Source organism: Ahaetulla prasina, chromosome 2 (assembly GCF_028640845.1).
Source record: "Ahaetulla prasina isolate Xishuangbanna chromosome 2, ASM2864084v1, whole genome shotgun sequence".
In the NCBI taxonomy this organism is placed as follows: domain Eukaryota; kingdom Metazoa; phylum Chordata; class Lepidosauria; order Squamata; family Colubridae; genus Ahaetulla; species Ahaetulla prasina.
The window spans coordinates 300,353,986-300,370,251 of NC_080540.1; the positions used below are offsets into that span (position 1 = coordinate 300,353,986).

General features: G+C 44.4%; 1 protein-coding gene across 45 annotated transcripts in view; it reads left to right on the forward strand.

Moving 5' to 3' along the window:
• CELF4 (CUGBP Elav-like family member 4) overlaps positions 1-16,266 on the forward strand; it is a 1,066,478-nt gene that overhangs the window by 941,060 nt on the left and 109,152 nt on the right. For all 45 annotated transcript variants that reach the window (XM_058171904.1, XM_058171925.1, XM_058171910.1 and 42 more), the window contains one exon: positions 8,477-8,556. In XM_058171904.1, coding sequence (XP_058027887.1) covers positions 8,477-8,556 — 80 coding nt within the window. The remainder of the gene's footprint in view (positions 1-8,476; positions 8,557-16,266) is intronic.

Below are 16,266 nucleotides of genomic sequence, written 5' to 3' on the forward strand. Positions count from 1 at the left end.
TCCACAGTATTTCGCTGGTCTACTAATTTAGTCACTACGTTGAAGAATGAGATAAGATTGGTTTGTCATGATCTGTTTTTAACAAACCCGTGCTGACTGTTAGTTATTACTTTACTCGTTTCTAGATGTTGGCAGATCTGGGTTTGTTTTTTTTAATTATCTTTTCCAGTATCTTCCCAGGTATTGATGATAGAATGATTGGTTTGTAGTTTCCTGGGTCTGTTTTTTTTCCTCCTTTTTTGAAGATGGGAACCACATCAGCTCTTTTCCAATACTCTGGTAGTTCCCTGTTGTTCCAGGATTTTTGAAAGATGTGATACAATGGTTAGATCAAGATCAGGCAGGTGTTCTCTTACTATTTTGGGGAGGTCCCCTCCAAATTCTTTTATTCTGTTCCGAAATCTGAATGACAAAAATTAAAACATTTTTTAAATCTGTTTTAAATAATTAAATTGAATTGATACATTGTCCCATAGTGAGTTGGTCGTGGAGAGTTGGCAGGTCAGGTTGTCCCATTCCGATCCTGGAATACGCTGCTGCTCAGACCAGAAGTTTTCCTTCCTAAATAAAACATCTTATAATAATCAGATTCTTACCTAGGGCAGCGGTCACTAACTGGTGGTCCATGGACCATTGGTGGTCCACAAGAAAATTTTGGTGGTCTGCAGAAATATTATTTGCATTTTTTGTATTGCCCTAAATCAGGGGTCTTCAAACTAAGGCCCCTGAGACAGATAACGTGCAATGAACGTTTGTGTTGCTGCAGAGATTCTCCCCCTTCGAGTTGCTAAGGTCAGAGGGGGGCAGAAATTCCGACTTGGGGTCTGCTTCAGCCTCCTGGTGTGGGGCTTTGGGTGAAGGCTGGAGGGAAGCGCCAGAGGGCCTTGTTCCAGTGGGACTGCATCATGGCCTGGAACCGGCTGACCATCTCAGCCCGCTGAGCCTCCAGGCGCCGGTACCTGGCCTTGCACTCCCGCAGGTCTTCCCTCTGCTTGGAAAGCCTATGCTCCTAGTCCTCAATGAGGTGCTTCTGCTGAGCCTCCTTCTCGGTCAGATCCAATTTGAACTGAGCTGTTTTGCCAACTCTTTCTCGTGGTGGCTGCTTAGCTCCAATAACTGCTTCCTGTTGGAGCCCTAAGGAGCCTGGGCGGAATCGCTGGGAGGGGAGGGATGAGTAGAGGCTGGCGAGGCGCTCCTCAACATGAGTGACATCGAGATGGCCATGCCCATCCAGTCACATGACCACCTAGCCACGCCCACCCAGCTGGTCATTAGGCAGATCATATTAGTGGTCCACGGGATTTAAAATTACGAATTTAGTGGTCCCTGAGGTCTAAAAGGTTGGTGACCCCTGACCTAGAGGGTCAAGCTTTCTACACTGCGCTCCTCCAGGACAGTGGCATTGCTCACTTGGGAAGTCACCAATGAATCAATGAAAAGAAAGGAGAAAAATAACATTAAATTGTTCTGAAAATTCAACCTGTCCATTAATTCAATGACTATTCATTCAGTAGCTCTTCTATGTCATTCCTCTCATTTTCATTGCCTTGTACAAGTGGTCCTTGACTTATGACCACAACTGAGCCCAGCAATTCTGTTGTTCTGTGAGACATCTGTTGAGTTTTGCCCCGTTTTATGATCTTCCTGGCCACAGTTGTTAAGTGAATCGGTGCAGTTGACAAGGTAATCACCCAGTCGTTAAGTGAATCGAGCTTCCCCATTGACTTTGCTGGTCAGAAGGTCACAAAACGGGGATTTCGTGACCCCGGGACACATAAGTATGTGGTCATAAGTATGAACCAGTTGCCAAGCGTCTGAATTTTGATCACATGGAGACGCTACAAAGGTCCTAAAAATGGTCGTAAGTCATTTTTTGTCATTGCCGTTGCAACTTTGAACGGTCACTAAATGAGCTGTTATAAGTGGAGAACTACCGGTAGTGCTTTCTTATTATTTTTATTTTTATCATACTGTAAGCCGCCCAGAGTCGTCGCGATCTGTGAGATAGAGACTTCATAATAAGTTGAATAAAAAAAAAGTAAATAAATCCATTGGACAGTTCTTCCCACCAGCTGTTTGTATATGGTCTGTTCCTCTTTTGGCTACCTCTGCTAAGGAATAAATGTTTGCATGAAAAACAATACCACGTTCCAGTGGTTAAATGTAAAATTTGTTACTACTGGTTCTGTGGGCGTGGCTTGGTGGCGGTGGTGGTAATGTGACTGGGTGGGCGCGGCCAACTTTTTTTTTTTTTTAACTTTTGAAAGCATTTTTTCTACAACCTCTTCGGCCGGAGGTTGTAGAAAAAATGCTTTTAAAAGGCTCCTCTGATGATCCCAGCTGAGTTGCCTGATCATCAGAAGCTTTTCTTTTCTTTTAAAAGCATTTTTTTTTTGCCTTTAAAAGAAAAGAAAAGCCTCTGACAATCAGGCAACTCAGCTGGGATCGTCAGAGCCTTTTAAAAGCATTTTTTCTACAAACTCTTCGGCCGAAGAGTAGAAAAAAATGCTTTTAAAAGGCTCTGATAATCCTAGCTGAGCCGTACGATCATAATGGCCGAAGAACAAATGCTTTTAAAAGTTAAAAAAAAAAACCTCTGATGATCGCACAGCTTAGCTGGGCATGTGGGGGGGCTCAGGAATCTTTGCTACCGGTTCTCCAAACCACCCACCGCCATTGCTACCGGATCGGGAGATCCAGTCCAAACCAGGAGCATTTCACCCCTGCCATTCCCTTTTGCACCATACGTAGGAAAAGGAGTGGCAGAAACTGGGGTTGGAGTCAAAAGAGACATCAGCCAAGAATCTCTATGTAGTCATAAGCAAGCGAACCATTATCTAACTCCAAGCAGTTATTCACCGTTAGTTGAGAAGATTTCTGTGCAGAGGCTTTAGAATTAAATCATTTTAATCCGACCTTCACGTGTGGCCCTGATCTTTGGCGCATGGCCCCATGTCAATGTCTAGTCTAGTGTAAAGAAGGACCAGGGGTGACATGATAGCTGTTCTGTCCCCCCCTCACCTCTGTCTGAGCAATGACTTAATTAACCGGCACTATCAGCTCTGGCAGCAAACTAGTGAGCATCTGCCAAGTGTCTCTGTTATCTCCCTTGATGCCGATGAGTCAACAAATAGTATTTCAGCTTTTAGTTAAGCAGTTGATTTGCCTGCTACGAAGAGGCATAGCAGCCCTCGCTGCTTTTATATCCTGTGGGGTGTGGCTCCATGACTCAGCACTTCCTAGGCCTGCCCCACCCCTGCTTCTGTTGTTCCCTCCTCTCCTGCCTACGAAACCTAGGGTCCAGCCAGGCCTGATTGCCATCAGCTGGGTCTGAAGGCGTGGCCTGGGGGGGGAAGAGTCAAGGGATGGAGGCCTCGTTATCTCCTCCACCTGGCCTGCCTCTGGTTCCTGGAGCTGAGCCAGGAAAGCTGGTGCTCCATACGTAAGTCCTGATGGCCCTTCCCCCTTACTTTCCGAGTCACTTTCTGGTAGAGGGGGGCGCAGACACAACAATAGCAGTGTTCCAATATCTCAGAGGCTGCCACAAAGAAGAGGGAGTCAACCTATTCTCCAAAGCAGGGGTCTCCAACTTTGGTCACTTTATGACTTGTGGACTTCATCTCCCAGAATTCCTCAGCCAGCACAAAGTTGGAGACCCCTGTTCCAAAGCCCCTGAGGGCAGAAGAAGAAGCAATGGGTGGAAACCAGCCAAGGAGTGAAGCAACCTAGAACTAACGAGAAATTTCCTGACAGTTGGAACAATTAATCAGTGGAACAACTTGCCTCCAGAAATTGTGAATCAGGGGTGAAATCCAGCAGGTTCTGACAGGTTCTGGAGAACTGGTAGCGGAAATTTTAAGTAGTTCGGAAAACCGGCAAATACTACCTCTCGCTGGTCCCAGAGTGAGGTGGGAATGGGGATTTTGCAGTATCTTTCCCCTGCAATGCCCACAAGCCACGCCCACAGAACCGGTAGTAAAAAAAAATTGAATTTCACCACTGTTGCAAATGCTCCAACACTGGAAGTTTTTAAGAAAAGGTTGTATAACCATTTGTCTGAAGTGGTGTAGAGTTTCCTGCCTAAGCAGGGGGTTGGACTAGAAGACCTTCAAGGTCCCTTCCAACTCTTTTCTTCTATTCAATGTATCAGCCACAACGTATTCTGGCTCCTTATGATCTCCCTCCTGCCTTTCTACATCAAGGAAGGCACCTAGAATTTTGACCTCTTTTTCACAGAGCTTAGATGCAAATTGGAAAGGGTTGCACATATTCATATCTCACCGGGGAGGAATTCCCTAAGCCAACATTATATCAAGCAACGCTGTTTTTAAAACACTCTCGGCATTCAGTGAAAATGTGACGCAAAAATAAATGCATATATTGGGTAAAAATGAACCTGTAAAAGGTAGACACATTTCTGTGAAAATTTTAGAATAGAACAGAATAGAATTCTTTATTGGCCAAGTGTGATTGGACACACAAGGAATTTGTCTTGGTGCATATGCTCTCAGTGTACATAAAAGAAAATATATGTTCATTAAGAATCACAAGGTACAACACTTAATGATAGTCACAGGGTACAAATAAGCAATCAGGAAACAATCAATATCAATATAAATCATAAGGATACAAGCAACAAAGTTACAGTCATACAGTCATAAGTGGAAGGAGATGGGTGATGAGAAGATTAATAGTAGTGCAGGTTTAGTAAATAGTTTGACAGTGTTGAGGGAATTATTTGTTTAGCAGAGTGATGGCCTTCGGAAAAAAACTGTTCTTGTGTCTAATTGTTCTGGTGTGCAGTGCTCTATAGCGTCGTTTTGAGGGTAGGAGTTGCAACAATTTATGTCCTGGATGTGAGGGATCTGTAAATATTTTCACGGCCCTCTTCTTGATTCGTGCAGTATACAGGTCCTCAGTGGAAGGCAGGTTGATAGCAATTATTTTTTTGCAGTTCTAATTATCCTCTGAAGTCTGTGTCTGCCTTGTTGGGTTGCAGAACCAAACCAGACAGTTATAGTGGTGCAAATGACAGACTCAATAATTCCTCTGTAGAACTGAATCAGCAGCTCCTTGGGCAGTTTGAGCTTACTGGGTTGATGATGTTTTTGATGTTAGCTGTCCATTTTACACACAGAAGAAAGACAGACAGACAGACAGACAGATCACACATACACACACACACACACACACACACATTACCAAAACTCGTGTTTGTGGGTAAGCTACAGATGGGTGAAATTGGAAGGTATAGGGCAGGGGTCTGCAAACTTGCCTCTTTTAAGACTTGTGGACTTCAACTTCCAGAGTTCCTCAGCCAACTTTGCTGGTTTGGGAGTTGAAGTCCACAAGTCTTAAAAGAGCCAAGTTTGCAGATCCTGATATAGGGCACCAGATAGATTAGATAGATAGATAGATAGATAGATAGATAGATAGATAGATAGATAGATAGATAGATAGATAGATAGATAGATAGATAGATAGATAGATAGATAGATAGAGTTGGAAGGGACCTTGTAGGTCATCTAGTCCAACCCCTCACCCAAGGAGGAGATCCTACACCATTTCTGACAAATGGCAGTCCAGCTTCTTCTTGAAAGCTTCTGGTGATGAAGCTTCCACAACCTCTGAAGGCAACTTCTGTTCCATGGGTTGATTGTTCTCACTGTCAAGAAATTCCTCCTTATTTCCAGATGGAATCTCTCCTTGATCAGTTTAGATCCATTATTCCTTATCTGGCCTTTGGGTGCTTTGGAAAATAGCTTGACCCCTTCCTCTCTCTGGCAGCCCCTCCAATATTGGAAGACTGCTATCCTGTCTCCCCTGGTCCTTCTCTTCACTAGACTAGCCACGCCCAGTTCCTGCAACCGTTCATTGTATGTTTTAGCCTCCAGTCCCCTAATCTTATTTGTTGCTCTTCTCTGCACTCTTTCTAGAATCTCAACATCTTTTTTATAGTGAGGTGACCAAAACTGGATGCAATACTCTAGGTTTACTTGAGATTGGACTGCCATTTGTCAGAAATGGTTTAGGGTCTCCTGCTTGGGCCAGGGGTTGGACTAGATGACCTACAAGGTCCTTTCCAATTCTGTTAATTTGAGATCTGTAATCTTAAACGGAGGACAAGGGAGTGACTTGGATGTCTACTGGTGAGGTAGGGATGTTTGGGGAGGGGGGGTTCAACAGGTGAGCCCTCTACCTCCCTGGAAGGAGGGGGCCCATGGGGACATGCCGTGATGGGAACTGAGGCTGCAGTTTTCTTTCACAGGCTCATTTATGGCTCTCATTTTTTTTCTCATTTTTTTTTCTGCCCCCAAAGTGGCAGGCAGTGCCTTAGGTCAGCCAAGGAGGAGCAAACATTATTTCCAAACTCCCTGCGATCTTCCCACAAAGAATTTTTACTTGCAAACCACCCAAAGTTGCTTAGATATCGAAATGAGCAGTGTATAAATTTGATGGAAAGGAAGGGAGGGAGGGAGGGAGGAAGGGGAGGAGGGGGAGGGAGGGAGGGAAGGAGAGAGGGAGGGTGGGTGGGAGGAAGAGAGGGAAAAAGGAAGGAGGGAGGGAGGGAAGGAAGGAAGGAAGGAAGGAAGGAAGGAAGGAAGGAAGGAAGGAAGGAAGGAAGGAAGGAAGGAAGGAAGGAAGGAAGGGAAAGGGAGAGAAAGCAAGCAAGAAAGAAATGTCAATGGGGAAGCCAGCAGGAAATCGGAAGTCATTCCCTCTCCTACTGTTTTTGCTTGTTTGTTTTGTTTTGTTTAGCCCACCCCTGGCAAAAAAACCAACAACATTGAGTTTGTTTCTCTGTTTAGGTAAGAAAATATCTCTGAAAGGCTGTCCAGTATATATTAATAATATATATATATATATTTACAGGATGCTATAGATAAGGAATCTGTGGGGGCCTTGGTGCTCTCTGAATTGTTGGTTTTCTTGCAGACGTTTCATTACCCAAATAGCTAACATCATCAGTGTTAGTAAGGAATGGGGTTTGCTCCAGTGGTGTAGTAAGTAGAACAGTGGGGGCATGGGAGGGAATCAGCTGTGGAACGCGATCTTGGGAACCTTTTTTTTAGCTTTTTAAAAGCATTTTTTACTACTGATTCGGGCGAATAGGTAGTAAAAAATGCTTTAAAAAGTAAAAAAAAAAGATTCCAATGATCATAGCTATGCTGCGCGATCATCCGAGCCTCTTTTTTACTTTTTTAAAGCATTTTTACTACCTTTTCACCCAAACCAGTAGTAAAAAAAAAAAAAAAGTTCCGACGAACGTGCGTTGCTCAGCTGATCGTCAAAACTTTTTTTTTCTTTTTTTATTTGCATTTATATCCCGCCCTTCTCCGAAGACTCAGCGCGGCTTACACTATGTCAAGCAATAGTCTTCATCCATTTGTATATTATATACAAAGTCAACTTATTGCCCCCCAACAATCTGGGTCCTCATTTTACCTACCTTATAAAGGATGGAAGAACCTTGGGCCTGGTGGGGCTTGAACCTGCAGTAATTGCAGGCTGCTGTGTTTTAATAACAGGCTATCTTACAGCCTGAGCCACCACGGCCCTTTTACTACTGGTTTGGCAAACCAGAAGCATTTTTTTTTACTACCGGTTCGGGCGAACCGGCCCAAACTGATAGAATTTCACCCCCGGTTTGCTCTCAGTTTCTATTCCAGTGGTTTGTCCTGTGAGTGTTGGTGGGGGGTGGGGGATGATGGTTTTAGCAGTTCCTAGTTTGGGCAATGAAACGTCTGGAAGAAAATAACCCAGCTCAAATACTGTAGCATCAAGGACCCGTCATTTCAACCTGGAGCTACAAATATTCGTCGTTAAAGCGAAACTCCCTGAACCTAAGAAGGTGAAAATGAGAAAAGGAAAGAAACTAAAACTGCTGGGGTTTTATTGTTGTTGTTGTTGTTTATTGTGGTACACAGTCTGACAAACACACAACGTATAACATATAAATATTTCCTATTTCTAAACAGCGTTTCTTAGTGGTCTTCTTTCGCTTTTATACCTTTGCCCTCCCCAAATCACATATGTTATTTTATTTTCTTTCTTATCCCCTTTTCTTTATTTACATTAAACTATCTACTACGAATAGCTTTACTTTTCTAGATTCTTATATATTTGTGATTTACATATTGTACATTTCTAATACATTCTGTACATTCTAATTTCTCCCTTTTATTTTTTCCCCCCTTTATTTCTAGACTCAAGCAATTCGTACCATTGATTCCAGATTATATAATAATCTGTCCCTTCTTTCTCTTTAATTTCTTGTTATTCCAACTGTCTGGTTTGTTAATTCCTTCCCACCCACCCCGTCCCTGTGACAAGTTAGCCAATATTGCTCTAAAGTGGAAGACTTAGAAAAAAAACTTATGTCAAATGTTTTAAGGAGCAAATGGAAAACTCCCTGCTCTTCCCAGTCAATTTGATCCTCATTCTTAGAATGTGTTCCTTCCTCTTGTCTTCCCAGGGTGTGCTTTTGTGAAATATTCCTCGCACGCAGAAGCCCAGGCGGCCATAAATGCTTTACACGGAAGCCAGACAATGCCGGTGAGTACTTACTTATGTCTTGCTCATTTGGGTACAGACCACAGGGGGTTGACCCTCAGGCCCCCAAGAAGCAAGAACAGCACGTCGAGTTACTCCCGAGTCGTTTCTTGACTGCTGCTTGCCTTTAGACAGAATCTTGCCGGACTAAATCAACAGGGCTGGGAAGTGGCTCAACAGGCTAATGCAGCCTGTTATTAAAACACAGCTGCCTGCAATTACAATTACTGCAGGCTCGAGTCCCACCAGGCCCAAGGTTGACTCAGCCTTCCATCCTTTATAAGGTAGGTAAAATGAGGACCCAGATTGTTGGGGGGGCAATAAATTGACTTTGTATATAAATATACAAAATTATGAGACTATTGCCTTACATAATGTAAGCCGCCCTGAGTCTTCGGAGAAGGGCGGGATATAAATACAAATTTAAAAAAAAAACTACCTGCACAGTTTCCAGGTTTTCCTCGACTTACAACCACAACAGAGTCTGATTATTGATGAAGCAGAACCACCAACCACATGTGGTTCTGGGGCAGCTAGATGAGTACCAGGATTTTTATACAGATCCTGAAATGCTGCTGAGGGAAGGAGGGGAGGGGGTTTGTGCAGTGAAGGGGGCTTGTGTTCTGAAAGGGTGTTGGGCAATTCCTATTGTGGCTAATGGCTTTCATCCCGCGTTGGACCTGGGGTGAGGGGCTGCTTGTTCTAATCCTACCATTCTGCTTTGGTTAGCCGTCAAACTTTGCCGCAAGGAGTCTCGAAGTATCCCGCCTTGAATGGGCTTCTGCTGGCCGTATTTGCTTTGCTTATGAGTGGAGTCATCTAGATAGTTGCCTTCCTCTTTCTTTCTTTTTTTTAAAAATATTTTTTATTAAACAGTTTTTTTAAAAAAAACAAAAAGAAATATTAACACTTCTTTTCAACAGTTTTGCATTGTTAATCAATACTTATACATTTTCTCTCTCTTATCCTAGCGTATCTTTTATGCATATATTTCTAATATATCATATATATATCACTATAATATATTATATTATTCTGATTATCTTATTTACATATATATTTAGACATAAACGTGTACCCAATTTCCTTTCCACAACTTTTATTTCTTTCTATTTGTTCTTATATTTCTACTCCTAATTTAACCGTTATTTAATCTTTCCTTGTCTTTTTTTTTTTTCTTTTCCTCCAACCATTTATACCCATATATCTCCCAGACTAGGTAATATTCTTGCCTTCCTCTTTCAATGAGCTCTTTATCTCCCTAAGTGCTGTCATCTGCTGTGGGCTGTTAAGAAAGACTGGGGGCTGCTTTCTGCCTCTAAAAACATGTTTCTCCATTTCTCCTTTAGGGACACACAATATTCTGCCTTTTTTTTTTTTAATATTTCCCAAAATATTTCATTCTTCTGAGCGGGACTGGGGCTTCCCACACTGTTCTATTAACCTGTAACCTATTCATCAACCTTTTTGAGCAAGGCTCGAGCCGGCGTCGTAAGTCCGAGGACTTAACACCCCTCCCCTCCCAGTTAGCGCATGCGTAGTCAGACAAATACGTCGGCCGACGTCGGCTCCGCCCAGATCTTCTCAGTTCAGGGGCGGCGCCCGACAGGGTAGGAGGCGTGGAGGATTTGCCTGGCCTTTCGGAGGATTAATCCCACCTTCGTCGCCAGTGTTGTGTATAATAGGGTAGAAACGAGACAGGCAGGCTTCGGTTTATTAACTTATTCGGTTAATAAGTTAATTAACTTTATTAAGTTAATTAACTTATTAACTGCAACAAGCGCTGAAACAACAGCTGGCTCTGACAGACAGGACTCCTAGAGCTGGAGCCTGAGGAACTTCTGACAGCTCTTAAAAAGGCTGCTGACAGAAAGCGGCTCCAATCAACGCGCCACGATTTTCCCGCTTTCTAGCCGGCTCACGCCTTAGCCAATCAGCAGTCGTTTGCTGTTGGCAAGGCTCGAGCCGGCGTCGTAAGTCCGAGGACTTAACACAAAGCACCTGCGTTATGCTGGTTCTGAAGTGTGGCTTGGTCAAATATAGACAAAATACCAGAAGTTTCCTTTAAGACAGTGGTGAAATCCAAATTATTTTTACTACCGGTTCTGTGGACGTGGCTTGGTGGGTGTGGTGTGGCTTGGTGGGTGTGGCAGGGGAAGGATGCTGCAAAAACTCCATTCCTACCCCACTCCTGGGACCAGCCAGAGATGGTATTTGCCGGTTCTCCGAACTGCTCAAAATTTCCACTACCGGTTCTCCAGAACCTGTCAGAACCTGCTGAATTTCACCCCTGCTTTAAGCTTATGTGTTTATTCCGCTGAATAAAGACGGGCCCCTTTTACAGAAAGAATAAGAAGAAATGCTTGCTTTTATACTCTTATTACATACGGAATTTCACACACACAAACAGCAAAGCTGGCATACAAGAGATAAGGAAGACAGTAGAGATAAGATAAGGGAGGACAGAAATTGGTACTCTAGGGTAGTTCCTTACGGACACTGGGTGCTTCTGGGCGTCTTAAGACACTGAGGGCTTCCTCTGGTGACTTTCTTGAAGACCTTGAAGGTTTGCAGAAATAATGGGGCCATCTGCATGTACATGCCTTTTATGATTTCTCGAGATATCTGGTTCAACATCTGGAGAAGATGCAACGGATGGAAACTAATCAAGGAGAGAAGCAAACCTGGAATTAAGGAGAAATTTCCTGACAGCGAGAACAATTAATCTGTTGTGTCTGCGCCCCCCGAGCTGGGCCTCCTGCCAGAAAGTGACTTGGAAAGTGAGGGGGAAGGGTCATCAGGATTTACCTTGGGAGCACCGGCTTCCCTGGCTCAGCTCCAGGAGCCAGAGGCAGGCCAGGTGGAAGAGATAACAAGGCCTCCATCCCCTGACTCTTTCCCCCACCCCCCAGGCCACACTTTCAGACCCAGCTGATGGCAATCAGGCTTGGTTGGACCCTAGGTTTTGTAGGCAGGAGAGGAGGGAACAACAGAAGCAGGGGTGGGGCAGACCCAGGAAGTGCTGAGTCATGGAGCCACACCCCACAGGATATAAAGGCAGCGAGAGCAGCTGTGCCTCTTCGTAGCAGGCAAATCAACTGATTAACTAAGAGCTGAAGTTTGTTCCTGGGTGACTCATCGGTGTCGAGGGAGATAACAGAGACACTTGGCAGACGCTGGCTATTTTGCTGCCAGAGCTGCTAGTGCCGGCTAATTAAGCCATCACTCGGACGGAGGCGAAGGAGGACAGAACATAATCAGTGGAACGGCTTGCCTCCAGAAGTTGTCAATGCTCCAACACTAGAGGGATTTTAAGAAGAGATTGGACAGCCACATGTCTGAAATAGTACAGGGGGCTGGACTAGAAGACCTCCAAGGTGCCTTCCAATCCTATGACTCTATGTTCTATAAGTTCTGATACCTAGTCTTCTTTTAAAGGCTACCAAGCCAGATAGATGTCCCTCTGGCCTACAAATTATGTGAAACACCGAAGTGTGGGATTGTTTTAGTCCTATCCAGTTACCATCTCTTGATCTTCCTACTCGCTGATCCATTTTTGTCCGTCTGTTGTGCCGGGGATTAAGTTGTCCCCTTCGTTCAGGTCAATTTGCCATTCTTCTGCCAAGGTTTCCTTCCGCATCGATCAAAAATTCTGGTCAGGACAGGAAGCAGCCATTTGCTTCTTGCAACGAAACTCCTGTCCCTCTACTCCAGCTATCAGAATTATGGTCCTTCTGTGGTTTCTACTCACACAACATATGGCACAGAAGAGTTACCGAAAAGGCCATTTTATCTAATTAAAATGCCTTCTCCACTTCATGAAGATCAGAGTCGGTCACATAACCAGTGGCCCGTCTTTACAGGAATATAAGATGGATCACACTTCTGTGCAGGGATGGGATTTAGCCGGTTCGGGCTGGTTTGAGTGAACCAGTAGTTAAATTGCTGGCTAGCTCCTCCCCGCCCCTTCCAGGAATCCCCATGCACCTCATTTTGGCTCCCAGGAGGCTGCAGGGGGGGCCTACTAGGCCCAGAACGGGGCACGGGGGGAGGGTGCGGCACACATACACACCACAGCCCGTTTTTGCTCCCAGGAGGCTGCAGGGAGGCCTGCCCTGTGATCAGGGGTGAAATGATCCCGGTTCGGACCGGATCGCCTGATCCGGTAGCAATGGCGGTGGATGGTTCAGAGAACCGGTAGCAAAAATCCCTTCCCACCCCCATGCCCGCTGAGCCACACGATCATCAGAAGTTTTTTTTTTTACTTTTAAAAACATTTTTTCTTCAGCTGAAAAAAATGCTTTTAAAAGTAAAAAAAAAAAGGCGATGATCGCGCAGCTCAGCTGGGATCATCTGAACCCTTTAAAAGCATTTTCGGTTGAAGAGGCTGTTTAAAAAATACTTTTAAAAGGTTCTGGCGATCAGGCAACTCAGCTGGGATGGTCAGAACCCTTTAAAAGCTTTTAAAAGGCTCCTCTGGCGATCCCAGCTGAGTTGCCTGATCATCGGAGGCTTTTAAAAGCATTTTTTCTACAACCTCTTTGGCCGAAGAGGTTGTAGAAAATAATGCTTTTAAAAGTAAAAAAAATAAAAAGTTGGCCGCACCCACCAGTCATATTACTCCACCCCACCAAGCCAGGCCCACAGAACAGGTAGTAACAAATTTACTGTGATGCTTAACCTGGTAGAGTAGAAACCTAGTCAGTGCCTAAGTGAGGTTAGTGTAAAAATTGTCTTTATTGGAGCGACAATTTTAAATTAGGCAGCTTTCTTGCCTTGAAGTTCACTCTTTTAACCTAAAGAGGGGAGGTGGAAAACATTTAGGCACTTCAAATTAAAAAAAAAAAATCCCCTTTTAAATTACAGTAAAATAAATGTATTTTTTTAGCTTCTCAAAAAGTCTGGAAGAAAGTCAGGAAGGTCAAAACTCACCTATTCTGGGATCCAGAGGAAACCGAGAGATTCTTTTCCATTTTCTCCCATTTCCACACCTACCTGGGACAAAGAACCCCCTGGAGATATATAATATATAATATAAGTGAGATGACCATAAGATTATCTTGAAACATAAGATGACCAGCATTGAGGTAGCACCCAAGGCAGGATGGTACAGATGTCAGAAGAATGTCTTAGCCAGCATGTCTCTCTTGGAAGGATGAGAGTTGGAGGACATGTCAAATGTATTTAGTTGGAGATGTCTGTTTTAAACTTTCTTAAATCTAGCATTATGTTAAATGCTTCAAAGAACCCAGCAACATTTCATAGCACTAAGTTCCATAAACAAACTATTAAGGGAAGGGCCCTTCCTTCTTTCCTTCCTTCCTTCCTTCCTTCCTTCCTTCTTTCCTTCCTTCCTTCCTTCCTTTCCTTCTTTCCTTCCTTCCTTCCTTCCTTCCTTCCTTCCTTCCTTCCTTCCTTCCTTCCTTCCTTTCTTCTTCCTTCCTTCCTTCCTTCCTTCTTTCCTTCCTTCCTTCCTTCCTTCCTTCCTTCCTTCCTTCCTTCCTTCCTTCCTTCCTTCCTTCCTTCCTTCCTTCTTTCCTTCCTTCCTTCCTTCCTTCCTTCCTTCCTTCCTTCCTTCCTTCCTTCCTTCCTTCCTTCCTTCCTTCCTCTGCTTTATGTTTCATAACCTTTTCCTTTCATTTTTTCTTTCCCTTTCTCCTTTTCTCTTGTTTTCCTTTCTTCTTTTTCTGTTTCCCTTTCCCTTTCTCCTTCTCTCCCTTCCTCCCTCCTTTCCTCTCTCCTTCCTTCCTTCCTTCCTCCTCTCTCCTTCCTTTTTCCTTCCTTTTTCCTTCCTTCTATTCTTCCTTCTTTCCTTCCTCTGCCTTTTGTTTCATAACCTTTTTCCTATCACTTTTTCTTTCCCTTTCTCCTTCTCTCCCCCCTTCCTCCCTCCTTTCCTCTCTCCCTTCCTTTCTCCCTTCCTTTCTTCCTCCCTCTCTCCCTTCCTTTTTTCCTTCCTTCTTTCCTTCCTTCTATTCTTCCTTCTTTCCTTCCTCTGCCTTTTGTTTCATAACCTTTTTCCTTTCACTTTTTCTTTCCCTTTCTCCTTCTCTCTCCCCTTCCTCCTTCCTCCTCCTCCTCCTCCTTCCTTCCTTCTTCCTTCTTCCTTCCTTCTTTCCTTCTTTCCTTCCTTCCTTCCTTCCTTCCTTCCTCTGCTTTGTGTTTCATAACCTTTTCCTTTCATTTTTTCTTTCCCTTTCTCCTTTTCTCTTGTTTTCCTTTCTTCTTTTTCTTTTTCTGTTTCCCTTTCCCTTTCTCCTTCTCTCCCCCCTTCCTCCCTCCTTTCCTCTCTCCCTTCCTTTCTCCCTTCCTTTCTTCCTCCCTCTCTCCCTTCCTTTTTTCCTTCCTTCTTTCCTTCCTTCTATTCTTCCTTCTTTCCTTCCTCTGCCTTTTTTTTCATAACCTTTTTTCTTTCTCTTTTTCTTTGCCTTTCTCCTTCTCTCTCCCCTTCCTCCCTGCTTTCCTCCCTCCCTTCCTTTCTCCCTTCCTTTCTTCCTCCCTCTCTCCCTTCCTTTTTTCCTTCCTTCTTTCCTTCCTTCTATTCTTCCTTCTTTCCTTCCTCTGCCTTTTGTTTCATAACCTTTTTCCTTTCACTTTTTCTTTCCCTTTCTCCTTCTCTCTCCCCTTCCTCCCTCCTTTCCTCCCTCCCTTCCTTTCCCCCTTCCTTTTTTCCTTCCTTCTTTCCTTCTTTCCTTCCTTCCTTCATTCCGTCCTTCCTCTGCCTTTTGTTCCATAACCTTTTTCCTTTCACTTATTCTTTCCCTTTCCTTTTCTCCTTCTCTCCCCCTTTCCTCCCTCCTTTCCTCCCTCCCTTCTTTTCTCCCTCCCTCCCTTCCTTCCTTCCTCCCTCCCTCCCTCCCTCCCTATTTTTTTGACCCTCCACTCAGCAGTTCTTCCTTCCATCCCTTTTGTCCAAAAGACTAATTATCCTGTATCATCCAAGACATTATTTTTAACTCCTGTCCTCTGTGCGTGGGCCCGCGCGGGGGTGTATTTGTGTGTATTTGCTAATCCTCAGCGCAACTTCCTCTCTTCTTCCTCTCCCCCCTCTCCTTATTGTTCCATAAATGAACTAATAAATCAGGTGTTCCCAGGCCCCAGAATAGAAAACTCGGCAGGCCAAGAGCTTGACAAGGCATATGAATCATCCCCAGCTTCAGAGGTGGCCTTTGGGGGGCATAGAGACCTCATTGGAACTACTTGCTCTCTCTAGTCACATCCCAGGAATAGTGCGGGCATCTGGTAGGACAGCTAAGAGGCCCATGGGGAGATTGAGTCATTTTGTTCTCCTTCTCTCTCTCTTTTCTTATTTCACGCCTCCTGGCTTCCTCCTCCCTCCTTCCTTCCTCCCTCCCTTCCTTCCTTCCTCCCTCCTTCCCTCCCTCCCTTCCTATTTTTTTGACCCTCCACTCAGCAGCTCTTCCTTCCATCCCTTTTGTCCAAAAGACTAATTATCCTGTATCATCCAAGACATTATTTTTAACTCCTGTCCTCTGTGCGTGGGCCCGCGTGGGGGTGTATTTGTGTGTATTTGCTAATCCTCAGCGCAACTTCCTCTCTTCTTCCTCTCCCCCCCTCTCCTTATTGTTCCATAAATGAACTAATAAATCAGGTGTTCCCAGGCCCCAGAATAGAAAACTCGGCAGGCCAAGAGCTTGACAAGGCATATGAATCATCCCCAGCTTCAGAGGTGGCCTTTGGGGGGCATAGAGA